At 29.0% G+C, this 25191-nt stretch overlaps 1 protein-coding gene across 14 annotated transcripts in view; it reads right to left on the bottom strand.

Annotated features, from left to right (window-relative positions):
- Positions 1-25191, bottom strand: part of LOC129912182 (potassium voltage-gated channel protein Shab) — a 187777-nt gene that overhangs the window by 35917 nt on the left and 126669 nt on the right. For all 14 annotated transcript variants that reach the window (XR_008771765.1, XR_008771766.1, XR_008771769.1 and 11 more), the window contains exons 4-6: positions 20257-20714; positions 18948-20187; positions 3509-4352 (exon numbers count right to left, since the gene is read on the bottom strand). Coding sequence is in view for 4 of the 14 variants with exons in the window: in XM_055990329.1 (XP_055846304.1) it covers positions 3509-4352; positions 18948-20177 (2074 nt within the window). In the remaining 10 variants the exon portion in view is untranslated. The remainder of the gene's footprint in view (positions 1-3508; positions 4353-18947; positions 20188-20256; positions 20715-25191) is intronic.

Genomic DNA, 25191 nt, shown 5'->3' with positions numbered 1-25191 from the left:
TAAACAAGGGGAGCGATTTGATAATTTAAACACCCATTAAGACTCTACTTAAGAGGGCTAAGTACTTAATCATTTCTGAATTCACATTTGTTGAAACTTTAAAGTGCATCACGCAAGGGTAGTTGACACTTGAAGGTATTTAATCGTGTTGTTTTCATCAAATGTGAATGCAAAAAAAAAGTAGGTACTCATGTTTTGTGTATAAGCAGCAGGCAACTTAGCATTGTACAAAATGAGGATATCATTAAGCTCTTGTTGAACATTATTGTAGTGTGGTGTTTTATAATTTACATGAAATTTCCTTTGCAAATTGGTATGTCAGTAAGTAAAGTTATATGGCAACAGGGAGTTTCCTGGGTATTATACTTTGTTATAAAGGAGAATTGAAAACATGACTGTCAATTTTATTCAAACTTAATTTTTCAAGACACACTTCTTTTTAATGCATACCTACATATGCACATGTAAATTTTGTCCTTATGACATAGTGAATGCATTTGAGTTTACGTAGTAGGTAATTTTTTCGATTTTAAATATTTATGAGAAGGCAACTATCCAGATTATATTAACTAAATGATTGGGAGGTCAAACCAATTTTTGGCATCTTCCATTTTAGTAGCTATAATAGACTGACTGACGAAAATGTCAATGCCAATAGCTTATCTATATCTATCGACATAGAAGATTTGAGTAATTTTATTTTAATCAGAAGAATCTTCAATGGTTTTTGACGTTAAAATTAGTTTGGATGGTCGTTGGTCTTAATTTATGAAATTTTGTTAAACTAAAGAACTTTATATGTGGAATTAAAAAAGACTGCCATTTTTTATTTCCTAAGGTGGCTTCAAAATGGAAACCATAATGAGTATTTAAATTGATAAATAAAGCATAATAAATTATTTAGTTATTCAAAAAAAATTATAGGTATTTGGAATTTCTGTACGAGTTAAAGCAAAATACTTAAATATGTTTTGTTTTTTTTTTTTTTTCTGAAAGAATTTCTAAGTCGGAACTCATAGATTTAATGCATTGAATGTTTGGATGAATTTTCAACAAATTTTTGTGATTTTTTTTTTGTTATAAAACAAAAATGCAGTTATTTTTTTTTAATTTTTTAACTGTATTGAATTTTCTTTGAAAATTCAATTAAAAAAAAGATAAATTTACATTTATTTAACTTTTTTTTTTCAATATCATATATATCAAACGGCTTAGCTCAAAAATCTCAATTATTTAAGATCGACGATATTTTATTTCAAAATTTACTGTTTAACTCCGATTATAATACAATAATTATTTCATTTAAAAATAGTTATTTTCATGCTCTTAAAAGTTGAGTCGTTAATTTACCTACGATATTCTTTGATATTCTTGGTGTTCAATTCTTCAAACCTAATAGTATCAAGATATTGAAAACAAAATAAAATTCTAATTATGTATATTATTTAAATTTGCAAAATTTTCATAAGCAAATCGTGACCGATTCATAAGTTATTTTAGCTCAAATAACAAATGTATCGAGTTTTTGTATATATAACTTTCAAAAAACGAATGCTATCAAAAAATATTACATACAAATTTTTCTACAAAAAATCGTCATAAAACTTTGATTCCTCCGAGTTATCGTTAGAAAGATATCGTTATTTCAGAAAAACGTAAATTGCCCAAAATATGAGCCACGATTCGCTTATGGATTTGAAATAAACTAAAAAGTGATTTTGAGAGATTGTAAAATTATTTAAAAGAGCTGTTTTTGGATTTTTTGGTGAAACAATCTTTTCGAGCTTTTTTAGGACTTTCAAAATTCGAGCTCTAGTAAAATTTGAAGTAGGATTTTTGAATGCATTTTGTCATTTTATTTTCAATGATTTTTCAATACCCACTGTATTTATATTTAGTTCATTTCTTTATAAAAATATTCAAATAAAACTGATTTATACTTTATGTAAGAAATTTTTTTTTATACATTTTTTATAAGGCCCGTTTTCGGCTAGCGTTGCGAAAACGCAACGTCAATTTTCCGGAAAACCAGAAGCTTTTCCAAAAATTTCTTCTAAACTGATAGTGTGTAATATTTCAAGTTTCTAAGTCTACTGGAACTGGTAGCCGCCGGAAATGGGTTAACAAATCATATTAGTTTCATTTTCCTTTGTCTTGGTGTAACCATATAAATCTTTGTTCATCGTTGATATTTGGTAAATATTACTGCTCATGTTGTATGGAGGAATTATAAGTTTAAGCAAATCTTAGTTTCAAGCAAAAACAAAACTTTATAGGAAACATACGAAAATTTAATGGAAACCTAAGAAAGTTGAAAATTAGAACCGATGAGTTTTCAAAAGAAAGAAGAACCCGAAAGAAGTATCGATATCGATAAGTATAGCAGAAGCCCACATCCACAAGATTGAGTTTTTCTGTGCTTTGTTCGCAAGGCTATTTCTACTTTTTTTCAAGTACACAGAGGAACTCACTTTTGCGGAATAGGGACCCAGTTTTATATTTTAAGTGACTGATTGTAAAAGCTGGTACCGATCTGGAATTTTTTCGTCCAATCTTACACTTCTTTTGAGAAAGTTGACTGAGTCAAAAAAATTAAATATGAGACATATTTTGAAATTTTTTGAAAATCTATGTATTGTTCGTTCTGCGTTACTATATCATAGTTTAAACCGCTTTAAATGTTTGAGTTAATAGTTCCTGTACTTATAAATTTAAGTTAAAGCCCTAGTATTATACTTCTTAGATTATTCTCCATAGTGTCCTTAAAAATTGTTTAAAATATTTTATTTTATTATTATCTATAGGAAAAAGTTTTGCATTTTAAATAAAAATTGGTGTTTAGAGTATATATTTTTGATGTGTGTTGTTGTGATAAAGCAAGCTATAATGCCAACTATGTCAGCGATTTAATAAAATTTTATATTTCTTCTAAGAATTTATGAGTTTTTTTTTTTTTCTAATATAAATATGTATAAAATTAATTAAAAAAAAAATATCTAAATTTTATTCTCAAATGAATTTTCTATTGTTACTACTTCATAATAATAAGAAAAATATATTCTTTCATTTCTTAGTTTCTAATTTAGTTGAATTATAAAATTTTAAATGATGTCCTTGTAGCATTTTATTTTTTCATTTTCATTTTCTTCATGCTTATTCAAATTCAAGTGATTTTCAAAAAGAAATAAATAAAAACTAAAAGTTTTAAAAAAAGCCACACTACTAGCAAGCATAGAAAGCCCCATGCAATTAATAATAATTTTTCTCTTTTTTCGGATAACAAAATTTCATTATAAAAAAAAGGATTTCGCAAAAAAAGGGATATACAACAATAAATATAGGTACAGAAACAAAAATTTATTATTTCTCATTATTTGAAAGAAACAAATAAAAAAAATATACATTTTACATATAAAATAAATATATATTATGTTTTAATATATATTTATGTATATAATATATATATATATATATAAATTAGATTTTAACAGTTAATTAATTAACATACCTGTGTCAACTATTACATCGATGAGATCCATACTCTTGGCAAAGGCATCTTTCAAATTGATATGATGAAACGATACAATGCTGCCTTCACGTTTCGCCCGATCAAGAGCCTCACGCCGCTTGAGGGCCTTCTCTCTGCGCATCTGATTTTTATAAAATTCGGCAAAATTGTTAACGATGATGGGAATAGGCAAAGCGATTACCAGAACACCGCATATGCAACACACAGTACCAATAACCTTTCCCAGTGCAGTAGTGGGATAGATGTCCCCGTAGCCAACAGTTGTCATTGTAATACCCGCCCACCAAAATGTTTCCGGAATCGAAACGAATTTTGTTTGTGGCTCATCCTTTTCAGCAAAATATGCTAGCGAAGAAAATATGAGAACGCCCATTGCCAAGAACAGCATTAGTAGACCGAGTTCCTTATATGAGTTACGTAGCGTAAAGCCTAATGACTGCAGGCCCGTAGAATGACGGGCCAGCTTAAGGATTCGCAGGATGCGCATGATGCGAAATACTTGCACCACCCGGCGCACATCCTGGAACTGGTCCGTTGCATTTTTATTTGTTTCCAATAGAAATAGGGACACAAAATATGGGAGTATTGCCAATAGGTCTATTATGTTAAGGCCGCCTTTGAAAAACTTCCACTTATCCGGCGATGCACTAAATCTAAGTACGTACTCTAATGTAAACCACGATATACAGACGGCCTCAACCATAGCCAATTGCGGATTATCCTGAGGTGTACCATTATGATCAGTTTGTAGTTGTGGTAAGGTGTTCAACGTCAGGGCTATGGTAGACAGGACTATAAACAGGATTGATATCACCGCGATTACCTGCAATGGTAATTTGGTTGTTTGTTTTTTGTGTTTTTTTTTTCGTTTTTTTTTTACTTCTTCTAATTTCCGTTTTTTTTTTTCAATTTGGTGATTTAAAAAAAAACTTAAATAAACTTATTTTATATAATAATTTATACAAAAATATTTAAGGAATTGAAAATAATAAAGTTTGCTTTTTTTTTTCTTTTTTTCTAACAAAAAAAAATGTTTAATTTTTTTTTTTTTCAAATTGAATTTGTTTTTGGAAGCATGTGTATACTTTCTTCTAGCTATGCTAAAAAAAGTGAGATAACAATCGTTCTCGTTTGGAAGCAGATAAATAGCAGGCGAATGTTGGCCAAGATGTTTGCAAAAAATCTAAAGTCAAATCTAGAGTTTTTTTTTTTCACTGTTTCATAAAAGGCTGGTATATCTATGTGAAGAATATTATTTTTTATATAATTTTGTTTGAATCATTTTTCTTTGCTAAGTCCTTATTCAACAAAAAATTAACTTAATTTATGAGGAAATAATTTTGACGCCTTTTTGTTTAGAGAGAACTAAAAAGAAATTATTGATGCATTATGATGATTAGAGAAGAAATGATTGCCTTAGGCTAGGAATAAAGAAAAAAAAATTATATTAATTATAGAAAAGAAATAGTTTAAAGATGTTTTGACAAAAAAAAAAAAATTAAGCATCAAAAAGTGAAAACTATCTACACGTTTCGAAGGACTAGTTTTGCTTTCCAAAGAACTCGTAGAACTCTTAAATTAACAAAAAAAAAAAAAAAAATCAAAAAATTATAAAAAAAAACAAAAATAAAATTAAAACTAGGACAAATACAGGACAAATACGATATAATTTCTGTACAAGTAGTGACAAAACTAAAATAATGGCAAAATATAGGAACAATAAAATCAAAACAAAAATCTATTTTTTTCGGACCAGGGACAATAAAAAATGCACAACTATGATGAGTAGAGACTATAAAGGAAATATGTTTGCATTCAGCATTTTTCTAATTTTGTTTTATTTTTTTTTTTAAGTATTTAAGCTGAATGCAATGAAATTTGAATATAAATACGAAATGGCACTCTCAGAGGATTTTAATGAAGTTTTTTTTTTACTATTTTTTTTGTGTTTATCTATCTTCTAATTGATTTATTCAATTTTTATTTTTTTTTTAATGAATGATTAAAAAAAAGTTACATCTATTCGGGACTGCAGTCGACTATACGATTTTATTTGTTCAATAAATTCCTACTTTTTTTAAATAGTGAGATTTTTTGTGTTTTTTTTTTTTTTAATTGGTTTTATGAAAAGGAAACAAAATATAATATATAGATATGAATATGGAAAAGAACATTATTATATTTTTTTTTTGTTTCAAAAAACAGTTCTACTTAAAACAGTTTTACAGTTCTTACATTTAAATTGGAAAAAGAAAATGAAAACATTGAAAAATTTTGGGATTCATTTTTCATATAACTGTACACTACAGTTTTAATACTACAATTAGAATGGTAGATTAAAATTAAGAAGATAAAAAAAAAAAAATACAAAATAAAGTAATAATAAAAATACACAGATTTCAAATTATTGAGTTGGAAATAATAATCATGTTTATTTTGTTTTTGTAATGTGTTGTAGATAAATGATAATAAAATGTACATAAACATAAATAAATACACATATATAAATTGTAAACCTTGCTATAGGGGTAAAATTTTAGTTTTTATTTTTCATAAAAGAAAAGATATGGAGAATATTATTTCAATGAAATTTAGTTGCATTTAAGTTGCTCCCAAACATTTGGTGACTGGTGACCCAAAATAATTCATGTCTTGTTTATTCCAATTTTCTAATAGAGTAATTTTATAGTGACTAAGGGCGGAATTCAAAGTCGTCACTCAAGTAAAAATTTGACTAAAGTGAACATTTGCTCTTGCATTTGGCCCACTTATAAGATACTCGTTACGTTAAGAAAACTTAAGGGTGTCTTTGATTTAAAATTTTACTTGAGTGACGACTCTGAACTTCACAATTGAAATTGCTTTTTTTAATTTAGGGAGAACTCAACAAAAAGTTTTTTAAAATTCAGCTTACTTTCTTAGAAGAAATGAAATTTCGTAAATTGAAATTCATCAGGAACTTAAGAATTTTTTGTAACTTTCCACCTTACTTTGTTATAATTTTAACTGATAACTCTGAATATTGGTCTTATATCCTGAAGTTTTATAACTGGTTCTCTGATATTGTTCTGAAATAATTAATATACTTTCTTCAGATCAGATTCATAGAACTCAGTCTTGAAAAAATCGTTTTTTGAAAGCTTACGTTCATTTTCAGTATTACCATTTTATTTTTAGAAATTAGACTCTTGATCTTATGATTTCCCTAGAAATTCTCTGTTTTTTTTATTTGAATTTTGGACCTAGTCAAGCTTCAAAATAAAAAATGAAGAAACTAGACTTTTCAAATATACATATTTTGTATCAAAAGGGTTCCATTCTTGTTTCCCAAAAAACTGGATCCGATACAGCAAGTTAGGGTTCAGATTTCAAAAAAGGGGATACAAGTTATCAAATTTTGAAAAGAAGAATGAAGGATGTTTTTACTAGTGGTTATTTCTTGAGAACTTTCGGGTCTACTTAATTTAAATCACTTTTAATGGTGTTTTAATGCCTATAGCCTATCGTTTTCAGCTGCATGAAATTCAATACGTTTGAAAACGATATTCATTACGGCACACTGTGGGCTAGAAAGCTATTTTAGCTGGAATTAATTAAAAATGTCAACTTCTTCCAAAATTAATAATTTTGGTCTCATTCGATAGATAAATGAACTAGCTATAATTTCTCATTTAAAGTTGAGGTCAAAACATTCATTGGCTACATAAAAAACACAATCGAAAAGCAAGTTTTCGAAAAAAAAACAAAAAAGGCCTCTTTTTCCTCTATCCAGATATTCGTTTACTGAGTTTGTTTTAACGGATTGATTGTGAAAATTTTGTAAGTTTATCAACGAGTGATGTGTTCAAATATAGTATTTGCTAGTCAATTGTTATTATATTGAACTTTTGTATATAAATTTTAAAGTAAAGTATGTTACTAGCACCGATTTTATATAAAACGAATGTTCCTAAGCTTTAAAAAAAAGGCACGCGTAGGCACACTCTAGAAATAATTTTAAAAAGTAGCTAGCCTATATGGCTTTATGTTTTATATAAAACTATGTCTTACAAGAGCAAACTTTTTTCGCTGTAACTCCGAAAGTATAGGGAGCAAAATATTCAGAAAAACCACTTACGATTAAAACAAAACGAGTTGAATGTTTTCATATAACGGTTTTTTTATTTGCATTAACATTTTACATTCCATATTAAGTAAAAACAACTTTTGTTCGCTTCAATGATATAATTTTCGAATTTGATGCGTTCAAACTTTAAAGACCCCATTTTTTTGTTTTTTAGACCAATAATATGTGTTTTAAATTTGAAAACCTCATTTTATATAATAATTCGCCTATTTTTGTTGTTTTTCTTATCATTAGTGTCTGTTGTGCCATAATATTATCATTATTATATCATTCGACATCATTTTAATGCCTTTAATTGCAATTTTAGACTATTTTGAGAATTTCTATAATTAATTCCAGCTAAAATAGCGTTCTAGCCCACAGTGCGGCATGAGAATCGCTGTGCTTTTATAATCTCTTTAAACCAAACTTAACCCACGAAAGAGTGTTTAGTAATAGAGCGTTTTGTAAAGTTTTCGTCAATATAATAGACACTCAGCACAAGGTGAAACAGTCTTTGGAATTTTTAATGAAAAAAAGTGGATGTTGCCAGCCAAAAGAAATTATACTATATGCGATAAATGGCTTCGAACAATATCTGTTTCAAATTTTTGCAATCTTCTGCCAGAGAAGTTGATCAAAATTTTATTTAAGAATATTTATTATCAAATTTTATAGACAAATTTCGAAAAAGTCAGAAATTTATTTTCTTATTAATGTAATCAAATTGGGGCCATATACAATTTTCCAGCTATTTGCATTAAAGTATATTTGTTATTTTCCATTTAAGTTGCTGGAAATCTGACTAATAGTTGCCATCAAAATCGATCAGAGGATTTAGCAATGTTAATTTGCCTTGAGAGTTGAGTTAACTTTTTTAACGCGAAATTACAAATTAGGTTCATTCATTTACGTAGAAAAATATTGCAAATCTATTTTCTTAGATATTCAAAAAAGGTATACCACTTCCGAAAAATGCAATAAAAAAACCTCCAAATTATTAGGGTGAGACATCAAAGACAAAAGAAAGGTTTCTTTAAGCTCTATCAATAAATTGAAACCCAAAAGTTTCGTTGAAGTCTGGTTGCTGAGTTATTCGTCATCCAAATAATTTCTTTTTCTTTTATTTTCGGAAGGACCTATTTTCGAATTCAAATCTATCCAAGCAACAAAATATAACATCGCTTTAAAAATTATATTGTAATTCTGCGTTCGAAGGCATTATTTCATTTTAGTAATGTTACGTTTTGTTTTCCTTTTTCTACAATATAAATTCGATCACAACTTCCACCTATAGCAAAGTTTGTTAAATTTAACTAAACAATAACACAGTTTTATTATGTTTAAAGAACTCAAAACATTTTTTTGTAACTAAATTATAACTAAAAAAAAAAATTAAACTTAAATAAAAATTTTAAAGAAATGCCATTTAAGTTTGACATTTAGCGCTAAACGAAAAACTATTTTGCATTTATTTTTCACTATTTATGTTATGTATGGTATTTCAAAATCAAAACTTCAACTATAATTTTAGTGTTCTTTTAAACAAAATGAATAATTAATTATATATAAAAAAAATCTGTCGCATATTGGAGAAACGTATTAAATATTATAATCTTCAGATGTTATTTATTTTTATTTAATAGTTCTCCATTTTGTCCAAATCTACCATGGAGACCACTGTACGCAGTCACTGTGTTTTTATTATATTTTCAACGTATACTTTTACATAAACTTAAGAACTTAAAATGTTATAAAAAATGTTTATCTTAAAAATATTTACTCTTAAAATAAAATTTTCTTTTTTTTTGTAAATGAAATTACTTGTATAGGTGTGGTATTACCATTCACTTAATGATTTATTTACTATATATTTTAATAACAAAAAAAATTATATATTTATTAATTATTATGTCAAAAATGAATGGCATTCTAAAGGAGACTTATACATAGAAAAATTATGTTTATGAAAGAAAAAAATACCAAAAAATTAACAGAAATAAGAACTTAATTTTTTTTTCATAAAAAAAATATGTGTGTATTTGTTGTATTAAAGTGTTGGTAAAGAAGAATAAAATAAAAAAAAAATTTAAACAAAATTGAAATATAACAATATAATTTTTTATATTTTTTATCAAATCAAAAGCTTAAGCTGGTTAAGCGAGATTCAGGGAATTAACAAAATTAAACATAACCATTAAATTATAATAAGGAATCATTCTTATAAGAAAAAATTGTGCATTCTACCTTCTATTTTTTTGTGCAAGGATAAATAATAATAATAATAAATAGGGTTTCATAACAAAACTAGCTTTTTTTTTTGAGAATTGTCAACAATTTACATCACAAACAATTTTTTTTTAAGTTTTAAAAATTTGGATAGCATACTCCTTACAGGGTGTGTGGGTTTTCAAAAAATGTATTTAATTACAATAAAATGGTATAAAGTGATTTTATAAAATAAACGCAAGCTTAAGAGTTACGAGTTAGATTCATATTGCGAAACGTGGAGTTTTCTTATTATATTTGTTTCTTGGGGGTGAAAAAATACTCATTTTTAAAATGAATAAATAATTCTGAGTTTATGTATTCTTTTTTTTTATAATAAGTAAGGGTGATGATGTGAACCGGTGTTTTGTATAGTTATTTGTTTTAATGTAATGTCAATTTTACTTCAGGATTTCTTTTACAGAATGACCCAAATCGAATGAAAACATTTTAAAGGTTATAACAAGAAGGGTACAGCTAATAATTTTATTGTCAAACAGGATTAAAATTCTGGTACCTTTTCTCCGTCTCTTATTTGTGATATATGATTAAAAAAATGGTAAAGCACATATAGTTGCCTGTTTTTTTTTTTTTTGTTTATTAAAATTTGAGGCAATATTTGAAGTAAAATTTGAGGCCCCAAAATTTGAGGTGTTATGGCACAGCAAATTTATTTCTCTTAATTATGTGAAATATCAAAACGAAGGTCTCTTTAAGCTATATTCATAACTAAAAACCAAAAGTTTCTTGGGTGTCTAGTTGCTGAGTTGTTTGTAAAAATATTTTTTCAGATTTTCGAAAAAAAATTCAAGGGGTACACCCCTTGCCGAAAAAAATACGTTATGAAAAATTTCATCGAAATCCATCGAGTAAGACATCAAAACAAAGGTTTCTTTAAGCTCTATTCATAATTGACAACCAAAAGTTTCTTGGATGTCTAGTTGCTGAGTTATTTGAATCCAAACATTTTTTTTTTTATTCGGAGGCAGATATCTGCGGACCAAAGTCTTGAAACAAATTTTGGTTTACAGGCATGGGTTCACAGTGAACAGGCCTATGTATTTGGTAGAAAAATTAAAAATTATTATTTTCAGATTTTCGAAAAAAAAAAAATCAAGGGGTACCTACTCCTTGCTAAAAAAAAAATACGTCTTGAAAAATTTCATCGAAATCCAACGAGTGAGACATGAAAAGAAATGTTTCTTTGAGCTGTATTCATAACTGAAAAGCAAAAGTTTCTTGGATGTCTGGTTGGTCACAGTTATTTGCATCAAATCATTTATTTTTTCTTACATTCGGAGGCAGATAACTGCGGACAAAAATTTGTTTCGAAAACAGACCTATGCATTTATGAAAAAAAAAAAAAAATATTTAAACAAAATTTCCTCCAAATTTATCGAGTGATGTATCAAAAGAAAGGTCTCTTTAAGCTTTATTCATAAATAGAAGAGAAGAGTTTTTTTGAGATTTTGTTGCTGAGTTTTATTTTCTTTGTCAAACATGTTTATTATTTAATTAATTATCGTGCGGTCCTGACATTCGTTAGGGGCAGCTGAGGCCCCAAGGGTATGTACGCTAATGCCAGTTTGACCATTACGACATAATATTGATGCCAACTACGTTTCAAAACGTTGTCCAAGAAGCTCAAGCACCTGTCTAGATGTGAGAAATAAATTAAAGCTTTGGACCTTTTCTCACCTTATTAATTGTAGCTTAATCCGAAGGGAGACAAATATCTGGCATCTGCGGAGTAATTTTTAGTATTTCGCAACGTTTAAAAGCGACTTTGCTGAATTAATTAAACTTATTTTTTTTTCGTTGGAATTTCACATCCGAAAGACTTGAACTTGTAATCATCAGTATCAAAAGACAAGAAATATGGAATAGTTTAAGCAGTAGTATTGCCAATCTATAAGTACTTAGCACCACAAGCACTAGGAAATTAATACATAAATCTCTTAAACAGGGTGATATGCACTTTTTTTTTAAAGATGAAAAGAAAAATGTGTCAGAATTTTATATATTTCTAATAAATGGATGTCTTCTTAAACCTTTTGTTTCTAAAACTAGCTGAGATGGCGGACGTTGTCCTGCTTAGGTGGCAATTATATAAAATGGTCTTGTATTTACAAATGCTGAATCAATGTAATTTTATACACCGTAAAGAGGGTTCTACTATTTACATAAATTATTCTGAAACGGTGCTTATTAAAATTTTTTTTAAATTTTGTGTTTAGATTTGTCAAAATTTCATCATAATCAGATAAAATAAACAGGGAGATTTACATAAGATGCAACGTGTTGGCCAGGTAGAAACAAGATAGAAAGTTTAAAATATCAATAACTATATTTGTCTATAAGAAACACCTCGACCGATTTTTTTCTTGTTTCGACCCAGCCTTATTCGCATTTATATTTGATTTAAATCTTATGTAAATTACCTTGTATATTATTTCCATAGGAAACAAAAAAAGATGAACAACCCGACCAGAGTGTCACTTTTTTAAGTGATCAATTTTTTTTCTTTGAACGCTTAATTAAAATAAATATTTTCATCTATTTTTATTAAGCGCCACCTATTGTTACACCGTTCTAACTCCTGAGGAACCTTCTTATCCACAACAACGAAAGTTTAATCATAATCAGAATATCAGTATAGAGAACCTACGGAGTTGAAACATCAAAAAAAAAAAAGAGTGTATTTACACATGTACAATGTTCATTGTAAAATGTAAATAATGTACGTGTGTACATACACTCTAAGTTCGTTTCTTCTTTAAAAACTGAAACTATCCAGGCGTGCGTTTGTCATCCGACGAACTTCTATAACGTTTAAGCAAAGCGTCCAAAAGGCCGGATTCATTTCTTGAACCATTTATGCAAGCTTCAAGTATGACGTCAATATTATTCTTGGTGATTTGAACGCCAAGATCGAAAAAGAGGGTGTTTTGATAGTCGGAAATAATAGCTTGTAAAGAGTTTTATACCTCCATCAACGGACTGAACTTCGGATACGGATATATCCATGCTACTACAAAAAAGACCGGGCTTAGCATAAAAGCTTGACGCCAAAAAACTTCAAATTTGCAAAATTTCTGTTTAGGGCAGTGTTGCCAGAATATTTTAGAGGCAAGGAGCCAATTTTAAAAATTTTGGAGCCAAAAAGAGCCACTTTCAAAAATGGCAAACAATTTTTTTGGTATGAGATTTTTGGTACTCAAATCATTTGGTAGCAACTTAGAAGTCAGGCAGTCGCAGAATTTTTTAAAAGTCCGTTCAACTTCTGGCTTATGCAGATGACTTTACATAATCGTAAGATGAAATCAAGCTGTCAGTAGTGTGTTTGCTGATTATGGCCCGTGCGTATATGCATAAAAAATAGTAAATACTCGTAAAAGAGAATTGATAAGAAGAACAAGTAAATTCTTCGAGTTATATTCATCCAGCGTCCAAAATCGGAGAATAGAGGAGAAGATTCAACTACGACCACGAGCTACACGGATTTTTTTTTAACCGAACTTATCAAAGAACGGGCCTGTAATTCATTATCTAATTTTTAATTTTTTTCATGCAAAAATAAATAATTCTTTAAAAGTGATGGAATTTGAATAAATTGATTGTGGTGCGTAGGGTCCTAGGAGGTTTAGGTGCATAGGTATTTAACTCTTCTATATACATTATATCGATAATCCTGTTCTTGGGAATGGGGAATAATAATTGTTCATGCAAATAAGGGTTAAAATTCGCTAGAAAAACTTGATTTATATATTTATTTGAAAATAAAAATTCATTCATTTTGGGTCACCCTGTTTTTGTTATCTTTTAATTTTGTTTGAAAAGTAAGAAAATTTCGTTTTACTTTCAACACAAAATTCATATAATAGTTGCGACAAACGTGCGTATATTGGGATTTATATTAGAGTAAATTTTTGTTAGAATGTCATAGTATCTAAAAGTAAAAGTTTTTAGATGTTAAAAAAGACAGGTTTTTTTTTTTTTTTAAGTATTTTAGATGTTATTTAAATACAGAGACCCACCTAGGGCAAATACAAAATTTAAGGACAGACCACAAACTTCTGTTTAAAAAAAAATAAATTCATAAAATGAATTATTTTTTTAATTTTAATTTTAAATTAAAATATGTATATTCCAATTTGAGTGGAAATTTTTTCGTAAAGCATAATTGTTTCGATTCTGTATTGAGATTTTTGTTATTATTTATTTGTATGATGTAAATTGTTTTTAATACCCCTTCCTATGATTTAACATGCTCATTAAGTTAAATAATATATTTATTTTTTAATTTTTATTAAAAAATCTAAAAAAAAATCTATAAAAAAAATCTCTAAACCTATAAATTCATTCATTTTATTTATAAGAAACAGGAAAAAAATCAAGTCATAAAAATTCAAGGTTCAAGGTTGTTGTTACTGTAATTTCACTAAATTCATATTCGTGCAAATTTTTTCATCCAATCCAATCCAAAAAAAAAAGGTACAAAGAGGTACCTACACCTCGAAAAAATAATAGAAAATCATTTTATTTATTTTCAGCCCAAAACTAGACTACATTATAATGTCACAAAACAATACAAAAAAATTAACAAAAAATTGAAAAAAGCTAAAAACAAAGTCATCAAGCATTGTGCATATTACAATACACATACATATATTATATTTAATTATATAATTTATAGGAAAAAAAAGATATAGTGAGACAGGGTTTGACTGTTTTATAGTACCATCAATCCATTTATATACACATTCTGCACAAACATTTTCCAAAGAGGGATACAGATACATTACATTAATTAATATTATTATACTTTAAAAGGGGGATATCAACGGGCAGGATAAACATCTCATATAATTTTTTTTTTTGCATTCTAGAGAATTCAGCACACTTAATGCTGATTCTGTACACATTACAAAAAAAAAAGAGAGAAAAAAATCAATTTTTTTAAGAAAAATTATTCAAAAAAGAATTTTCTTAAAACAAAATAAAAAAAAATTAAAAAAAAAAACTAAAACTAACTCAACAACACATTTGAGAGTTTTACATGAATAAAACTAAAAAAAAAAATAATTTTTATTAATTAGTTGAATTTGAAATTGAAACAAGGAAAGAGAATTATTAATTTAAAACCAAAAAATAACATTCACAGAATTATTTTGGAAAATATATATAAATAAATGAAAAAAATGATATACTAAGTATTTACTGTGAAAATGGAATATAAAAATAAATTACTTTGGTTCTCATATTTATCTTAGTCAAAAAAGGATGCGTTATAGGCGGGGTATATATTTTTTATTTTATAATGCTTTATTTTCTTTCACTTCAAGACTAGCAAAATGTATGAAATGATTACAATTGACAGAACTCCGACATTGTTTCACATTCTAAACCAAAAAAAAAAAAAAAATGTATGAACTTTTCTAAAATATATTTTATACGAGTAAGAAGGAAGGATTTCTTATATTTTTCTCAAATATTTATATGATTTATCAAAATTTATATTTAAAAGCTTTTAACTATGTGAAAAACAATTAGGAGATGTACCCAAATATGTTGTAATTATTTCCATTTCGGCGGTGGTATAAAATAAAAATAAAAGCTTTGGGTGCTATATAGATATAAGATATATAAAAAAAAAATATATATATGCGCAGAGAAATATAGAAGAAGCTAACAGAGTTAGTTATATACTTTTGAGTTGTAAAAAAAAAATTTGCCCTGCAGCTAAACTAAACTTTCATTTTGAAGGCTATTGCTTTTTTTGTTTTGGCGAAAGAAGCTCCTATTGCTAAAAGACATAAGTTTTTTTTTATGAATTTTTGTTTTGTTAATTGCGTTTTGCTAGTTCTTGTTTTATTTGTTTGAAATGGAAATGTATTACAACACGAATCTGGCCACTTCTCCCCAGAGTTCGTTGCATTTATATTATTTTTATCGAGGAATTCTACAGCACACCTGCCGCCTGGTCATATCGCTTATTGCCCATTCCCATATATGTATATTTTTTTGGAAATATACTTTTTGTGTTTATATTTTTGGTATATAAAGTATACTTTTCTGTTTGGTATATTATTTTGTTTTTTAGTAGATACTATTTATCTAAAAAAATGCATATATATGGATTATTAATTAATTAATTAAGCTAGAAACAAATTTTTAAAAAATATTAATTTTCAGTTAAAGTTTGTTTGTTTTTTTTTTTTAGAACTAAATTTTGATTCAGTATAAAAGATTTTTTAATTAGTAAAATTAGAAAAACAAAATTAAAATTAAATTATTTACTATAAAGTTTTTTAATTTTTTTTTTAATTAATATTAATAAAACTCAACAAAAAGGCACTACAAATTAAAAGCTTATTATCTAAGGGAATGTACATAAATGTATTTTTAAATGGAATAAGAAATAAAACTATAAAATAGAAAACAAAATGAAAATTTTAAGAATTTGTTAAAAACGATTTTACAAAACTTCAATTCGATTTGAAAAAAATCTGGGCATTGTTTTGGAGGCTTCGTTTATTTTATATAAGTTCTAAAAACTGTTTCTTAAGTCAGTTTTAATTTCAGAGTGTTGCATCTGTCAAACAAAATTTCATATTGCAAAACATCTGGGAAGCTATAATTCAGTATTTTTAAGGCACATTTCATATCAATGTATTGAATGTATTGGATTGAGAAGCATTCCCAAAATTTGCAATAAATTACACTATTTACTATAATTAGAGTAATTATTTTACGTAATGGACACTTAAACTAATTTGCAAGTTTTATGTTAAAAAAAAACTTAAAATATTAGGGTTTATATAAATGCCGTTACACTTTGTTAAGAAAAGTTGCATACTTCCAAAAATTACGTCGACGTTAAGTCGAAAAAGTACAAAAGTGTGATTTTGCATGCTTTATTCGTATCAAAAACAAGATAAACTTGCACTTTAACTAAAAGGGTTTTCAGGAAAAGAGTACCTATCTATATGACTGAAATCATGAGACGATAAAGGACGTTGTAAACGAAAGAAATCATTTTTATTATCTTTTCAATCAATACCTATAAAAAATCATCATGACATATTGATCCTCCCGATTATTACAAAAAGGCCAGAAAAAACCTTGTTAATAAAAAGACTCCTTTTGTAAAGAAATTTTTCTTCTTATTGATTTCGGAATCGATCATGAAGGAATCTTCTTTGTAAATTATTACGAATTGTTATATTAGCTCAAACTATGTAAAAAAAAAAACACAATTTTTACGGCCAACTATTTATATGAAAGCATATTATCCACTTTATAAAGTTATTTAAAACAATGCCATTATTTTTTCTTTACAACAAAATATTTTAAAAACAGAAAGAATTTTTTTCAAACTTAAAAACAAACTAAAAATTTAAAAAACTGTACAATATAATTTTGGTGCATTTTAAGGTGTTGTATTTATTTTGTGTGCTGAAATCCCCCATTTATTTACCTTACACCGAGCGCAATTATAAATATATATTTATATATAAAAAGGCGAAAAGATTATAATGTATTAGTAATATATTCAAATAGTATTTTTATTTTATAAACACTGTTACAAACGAAACACAATATTATTATTAGTATTTACAACATCAAAATTTTATAAAATTACAACAAATTTGTTGTAAAAATATAGGAAAAAATTTGAACTTGTTATAGGAAAAAATTAAAAAAGCCTTTTTTTTATCATTTTTTAAGCTTGATTATTATAATACTTTATAGAGGAATTTAAGAAGAACACCAACAGCAAATTGTAAGAAAATACTTGGATAGTAATTTTTTTTTGAGGAATATTTTTAAGCGCTTATTAACAGTTTAAAGCAATATTTATTTATATATATTTTAAGGCGACGATTATACATTGATTTATCGCATATAAATTGTAGATTAAGGCATGTTTTTTTACTTATATTTTGAAACTGCAAAATAAGAACATTGCTTTAGGAAATAAAATTGATTTTTTTTTTTTGAAAATTAATATCAATAGTTTTTCTTGTTAAGAAAGTTCTGCGTTTCAGTTATTCGTACCGATTTTTTTTGAAAATATTTACTTTCAATGTGCCAAGATATCAAAGTGCGCCAAATTTTGTTACGGAACCGGAGATTAATTGTATTTAAATGAAATGTTTGAGTTTTGAATGTGAAGAGTATTGATAAAATATGCTTCTTAAGTAACGTTTTGGACCTACAATGTTAGAATTGCCATCTTAATTCAACGTGAAGTAATGATTTATTTTTATATTTATTTAAAAATAATATCTTTGGTCATACGAATTGATGAGAATCAACAAGAACGAACTTTTTTTTCGCATATAAATTGATGTGAATCAACAAGACCGAACATTTCTATGAAAATCATAGCTGTTTAGTTGAATTGAACAACAAATTTGTAGGTAAAAGATTTTTAAAATATGTATATTATGAAATAATATAGTCTTGTGGATAAAGGCTTTAAAATATAGGAAATGCTGCAAACATATTTTTTCTTTTAAATTCAAAATACGGATATTTTTCAAAGAAAAAAGTTATAAACAAGTATATTTCCGTGTCTGAGAGAATGTTTAAAAAATATTATGTTTGCAAGTTTAAAAAAATTTCTAACCTAAACATGTAAAACTATGAAAAACTTGTAGCTAAGAAAATCAATTGACTGATTCTTTATAAATGTAAGCCCTTAAAAAATCGTTACGACTTTCAACGAATCATTTTTTATCAATACTCTTCACATTTCAGTTCTTGTTTTCAACCGGATATTTAATATATTTTGTATAAAATTATAAAAGTGTCAAGAAATAGTAAATTGTGTTTAAAACAAAAATATAAAATCTAAATTAAAAACATTTTTTGAACTCAAAATGATACGCGTTAAAATATAAACTTCTTATTCCATGAATACAAATGATATGTTTATATCTTTTTTGTTAAACAAAAATCTTTTGTCAAACAAAAAAAAAAAGGAAATGATAAATAAAAAAAATTAACAAAAACTTAAACAGAATCTAACAAACTCACCCTGGCCGCAAAACTAGTGTTTGGCTTTTCCAGCAATTCCCACAGATACTTCTGATATTCAGCGCATTTACCTTCGCCGAACTCTTCCTCATCACGCTGCCTCAAACTCTCAGCCTCCTTGCGCATTTCCTCATGTACATTCTCCTTGCGCTGGTGGTATTTATGCTGGCAGCAAGATTCCAGATAGAGCTCATCGACGCCCCAATACTCGAGATCATCGCTGAAGGCTAGCACGCACATCTCATCAACTATATGCAGCTTGCCGGTGCGGTAGAAATTTAAAATCGAACTAAAACTTTTCGGATGTCTATCGAAGAAATATTCGTTGTCAACTAAGGAATAATCATCGCATAATTCCGTTATGGATTCGTGTGTGGTGCATTCGCGCAGGCGGCCAAGTCTTGTGTGCGGCAGACGCTCGAGCGTCCGCCAGAGAACTTCGTGCTTGACGCCGCCCACGTTGATCGAAACGCGCGTGTTCATCTGTTTGGACTGTGCTATCATAAATGGCTCTGGTGGTGGTATGGAGGACATGGATCTGGAATGTGTCCGTTGCAGGAGTGCCGGTGGCTGGGAAGTTGTGGGGTTCGAATTGGTCGGCGATGTAATGGGGAATGGAGCGTAGCGTACCTCTTTGCCAGTGGATCCGCCGCCACCGCCGCTGCCGCTGGTGGTGCCCGCTCCACCGCCACCGGTATTGGTGTTAGTGTTCGCCACCGATGTACCGTATGACAGATTGTTCGTATCGCCACCGAGACTGGTGCTGCCAGCCTCGATGTAGCCAATAGCCGGATCGTAGCGACCCAAATTGCTACTGCTGCCACCAGCTGTAATGCCGCCGACACTGGTCCCACATCCGTATGAACCAGCGCCGCCAGTGCCCATGGCCCGGGCCCAGTCCACATTGCCGCTCGTATCGTAGTATGGCTGATTATCGCTTCCACCGCTTCCGATCGTTTCGTTTTCCACCCAATTCGTCGTTTGTTGCTGCTGCTGGTAGTATTGATGTTGTTGCTGTTGTTGTTGTTGTTGTTGTTGTTGATGGTGCTTCTGTTGCTGTTGTTGTTGCTGCTGTTGCTGATGCTGTAATTGTTGTTGCTGTTGGCCAGCAGCCTGTCCACCACACAATGTGCCGACCATTTGTGATCCTCCATTATTAAATTGGGGCGGTGTAGACTCGCCCAGTTCCCAGCGCACCGCTTCACGGTCTCTATCGCGTTCGCCGACCATAGGGCCGCTACTGTAATCAAAAAAAAAAAAAAAAATAATAAGTCTTACTATAAAACGCCTTTCAATGGACAAAACTTACCGCTACATCGAATCAATCATCCCTATTATTCAGCTCCTTACTGAAGATTCTTTTATATCGGTGATTATTTGAAAAAAAGTGTAAAAACGCTGACTATTGACGCTTTCTGCTTTAGCTACGATAACTTGCTTTATTCGACGTGGATGATTGCCCCTGCAGCAACTATTGTTCAGCCAACACTTCGTCATGTCTTCTTGGAATCACGTATGGTTGAATGCGGGTGGTGGCGCGATTGTGGCGTCTCCGAATCGATATTGAGTGCACGAGAATTCCGTTCTGGAGGCCGGTTTGTTATTGTTGTATATAGTATATACTAGTAGTTAGAGTATAGGGGGAGGTTCGGTATATTTGTGGGGGTAACTGCAATCAGTTTAATTAAAGCTAACCCATGCCAGCTGACGATGTGGACGATGAGGACTTTCGTTCAGCAACCACAAAGGTTTGTTATGCGATGACATCTGAAATGATAACAAAAGGGTAAAATGGCTTGTTAGAAAATGAGACAGTTTCAGAACAATATAGTAGGTATATCGAATATAACAATAAATGGCAACAGATATATAAGTTAGGTTAGGTATACAATACAGACATTACACAGACAGAAATCGATAAGGTGGAATTTTTAATTAAACTAATTAAAGTTAACTAGAACTGTTGGTATATAGTTTTTCGTTATTGCTAAAAAGGACTTTGAGATACTTAAATTTTCTATTTCTATTTTATTTCTACCACAAAAACCAATATTTGTTGTTGAAAAGAAGAAGGAAAAATATTCTGAGAAGTACCTACTCTTAAAAGGTTGACCTCTGTGCGTTTGGTTAACTCCTTTTTGTTAAGGCAAACTTAGATACAAATTAAATAAGATTTTGAATAACAAAAGCAGTGACCTTTATTTATTTGAGTTATTCAGAAACTCAACTTAAACAAGTATTAACAGCTGGTAGCAACATCTACAGTGAAAAGTTATATAATTTACAGACAAAGTTGTGGATGGAAATCAACAATTACTTGCCAATGTATAAATCTTTTAAGAAAAAAAGTTTTTTTTTTCTAAAAGTACTAGGTATTATTGGTAATTTCTAAATTTTTCCTGAAGGACTGATTTAATTTCAACGAAATTTTTTACAAAAACATCCTACAATTACTATTACTATTTACACAGTACAACATATGTACATAAATGTACGAAGTACAGACACTTAAATAAATGAAATGAACATTTTGGGTTTTAAAACTTTTTTTTGAACCAAAATTTCAAAAAAAATAATTTCCCGTTTTCAATGCATCAGAGAACGGGAATTGAGCAATAAATTGCATTGTGTTGTGAGCTCAAATTCACTAAGGATGTTGATTTTTTTCATTTCACTTTGAACTTTAAGAGCTAGTTCTCTTTTTTCTCTTTTTGTACTGTTTAGATATTTGTAAAACCATCTATTTAAACGGATTTCACCTCCAAATGAAGAAACAGAGAATTTTTAGAAAAAGCATTTTAAAAACAGTTAAAGTCATTTTATTAAAGTATTTTTGTTATAAACAAATTTTCAAACAATTGAAACCAAATGCTTTTTTAAGATAACTAACTTCTTTTAAAAAAAAATTTTTCGCCCAAAGTTTTTTTTTCGAAAATTTTGATATTACGGCAACTTAAACGCTTTTTTTTAAAAATGTTCAATGTTCATAGAAATCGATGTGTGTATTTACGAGAAAGTTAGAAAGCAAGGAAACAGCGTTTTTTTACAAATCATGAATCAAATTAATAATTGTGAAGCTGTGATTTTTTTTTTTTTTTCAGAGAACGGGAATTGACCCTCAGACCTCCAAGAATATTTTCCGAATTATAAAATTCAACATAATTTTTTTTGAAAATAATATCACAACAAAAACATTACTGTTAAAAAATTAGCCAAGTTCTCCTATGTTTAAATTATGCTGGCACAAAAAGTACTGAGATGTAAAAGTGTACCAAGTTCTAAAGTTTGGGTTCAAATTCGTATCAATAAAAGTTTTATTGTTCTCTTGACAATTTTTCTTTTAATTACCGATTTTTAAAGTTATTTCAAAAATTGCCAAGTAAACAATCAAAATTTTATTGATACGAATTTGAACCCAAACTTTAGAACTTGGTACACTTTTACATCTCAGTACTTTTTGTGCCAGCATAATTTAAACATAGGAGGACTTGGCTCCTTTTTTAACAGTAATGTTTTTGTTGTGATTTCACTACTTTTTGCAAGGTATGGCTGTAGAATTGAAAATCTCTATGTTTGATGAAAATTCAGCCCCCTGGCTGAAATTCTCAAACTTTAAATTTTTTTCTTTGTATAAACTACCATCTCTACCATTCTACCAAATTTCAAGATTCTACGATAATCAGAAGTGCTCTATAATATTTGATGATAATTCAGCGAAAATGGGCGGATGCCACGCCCCCTGAATTGAAAATCTCAAATTTTCGATTTTTCCCTTTGTATACACCACAAGCCCTATCACCGTGTAAAATTTCAAGTTTCTACGTAAACGGGAAGTTCTCCATAATTTTGATGATCTGTCAGTGAGTGAGTGAGTCAGTCAGTCAGTCAGTCAGTTACGGTTTTTGCGATTTTTGAAGCCCTATATCTCAGAAACTACTCATCGTAAAAGGCTGAAATTTTGTGAGGAGTTTGAAATTTGTAGCATCTTTGGTGTGGAAGTTAGAGGGGGGTCGAAAATGGCCTGAGTTGTTTCCTGTAAATAAGGGTGTAGTGCCAAAGTTGCTAGAGAACTTGGCTGGGCACTACCGTGCCCCTTGATAAAATTTTGTCTACAATTGAAGTGTTGAGAACGAGAAGAAGTTAAGTGACATATTTCGAATTTTGAGTCATCGTCGCACATAGGGGTATTTGCCAATTTTACCCGGACAAAATTATTTTTCCGGTTTATCTTCATCAACAAGGTAAAAGCTTGTATTTAGTACTGGAATAAAGTGTTTTAAGTGTTGATTTCAATGAAAACATTTTTCTTCCTAAACCACTTTTTTTCAAACAAAAAAGTGTCAAGAATGGATCCCAATGGTTTGTTAAAACGCTTATAAATGGAGTTCTATTAATGGTATCGCCAAGATAAAGGTCTTAAAATTTAGGAAAAATCATAAGAATTCAGGTTCTGTAATTCAAGAAGTTGAATCTTTAAAAAAACTTAAAATATGGATGCTGAATACAAGGTAGCCATTTTTCAAAACCTAAAACCTTTAAAAAGGGCAAATGTGTCGAAGTTGCACTTAGTTGCACTTGTTTTTTACAGATTCAATTAGATAAGAGTTTAACCTTTAGAAAACATTCAATTTTAGCACACAATAATGTGAAATTGTATAACTTATCTCCTTACCAACACAGAAATTTACGTTTTTTACGATTAATTTGTATTAAGATTCAAAATATCACTTTTTTATTTATAAAGTAATACAACATTAATATACAACATCTAGTAGACAGTTTCGTATCTCCTTATCAATATTCCATAAAAACTTTTTTCTACATCCACTTAAAAAAAAAAGTACTTTCTTAAGCACAGTCGCTAAATTACAAAAAAAAATTAATTTTATCTTTGGGCTGAAAACTTTGAACTCTAGACCGCTGCTGTTAATCACCTGAAGTGATAATCAATTTTAAAACTATAAGAAAATGCTAAACAAAATATCTACTTTTAGTAGGATGTTGATTTTTCACGTTTGGATCAGTTTAAAATTTCGTGTTTTGTCCGCCTAAATTGACTAAATACCCCTATGTGCGTCGTTTAAAGTTTTTTATGTTGTTTGTATGAAAATGAGAGAGATTTAGAAAAATTATCTAAGGCTAACTTCAAAACTAAGGACACTAAATGAATGGCAATAACACTAAAATTTAAGTTGTCCATTTATTCTCAGGAAAAAATTAAAAAAAATCGAAAATTTCACTTAACCCCTCCTCATTCTCAACGTTTCAATTATTACTAGAGTACAGAAGAAGAACGCGACATCTCAAAAGTAACCACCAAATTTGAACTTTCAATTGAACTAGAAAACTCAAGAATTCACTCTACAACTGCAAGCCAATATATACAGATTTTTTTTACAATCAAGGCATACCACATGACTTGTGATAAGTTTTATTAACAATTTTTACCTCGTGAAATATTCAACCATGATCATTAAACAAAGGAAACAACTATATAAAAATATTTTCCTGTGTCATGTGTGCTGACGATTTTGGAAAGAGCACAGTATAATTCAACCATTCGGCATGCGTTTTCTTGCCCAACTTGCTCAATGTTCACAATTTACTTCAATTAACTGGGCCAACAAGAATCTCAAAAAACAACCAAAACCCAAACTACACTTACACACGTAATCCTCCATAGTTTATTTTTTTTTTTTGCTCTTTAAAAGAATTTATATGATTGTTGTGTGTACCTTGTACTCATATTCATTCTTGTTTGTTCTCATTCAACAGAAGAAAAAGAAACAAAAAAAAAAAAAAAACACCTTATTTGTTCAGAGCTTATAAGCTCGTAAATTTTTTCACTGCCATGGCATATAAAAACAAAGGTTTGGTATTTCTCTTCGACTAGCCAAGTCATATAGTCAGGTATAATAGGGCAAAAGGCTTTTTTATATTCCAAAAGGCAATTACTTTCCTTCCAGCCAACAAAACAGTACCGTACATGACTCCCTCTATACCCTCCTCACAAATTGTATATTTTTTTTCTTCTTAGAACGACACGTTAAAAATTCGCAGACATACACACACACACACACACACACACACACACACACACACGCATACACACGTGGATATTAAGGTATCCATTATGTCCGTTATTTCTATTTCGTGGCTGTAATTAAGTAAATGACTTAAAGTATAGATATAGAGCTTCTAGGGAGTCCTTTTAAAATGTCCATTACCAAGAAAACAATGGGTA

The sequence above is a fragment of the Episyrphus balteatus genome, chromosome 2 (genome assembly GCF_945859705.1).
Source record: "Episyrphus balteatus chromosome 2, idEpiBalt1.1, whole genome shotgun sequence".
NCBI lineage: Eukaryota > Metazoa > Arthropoda > Insecta > Diptera > Syrphidae > Episyrphus > Episyrphus balteatus.
Note: the sequence above shows the minus strand (reverse complement) of the source record. Positions and strands in the feature narration are given on the sequence as shown.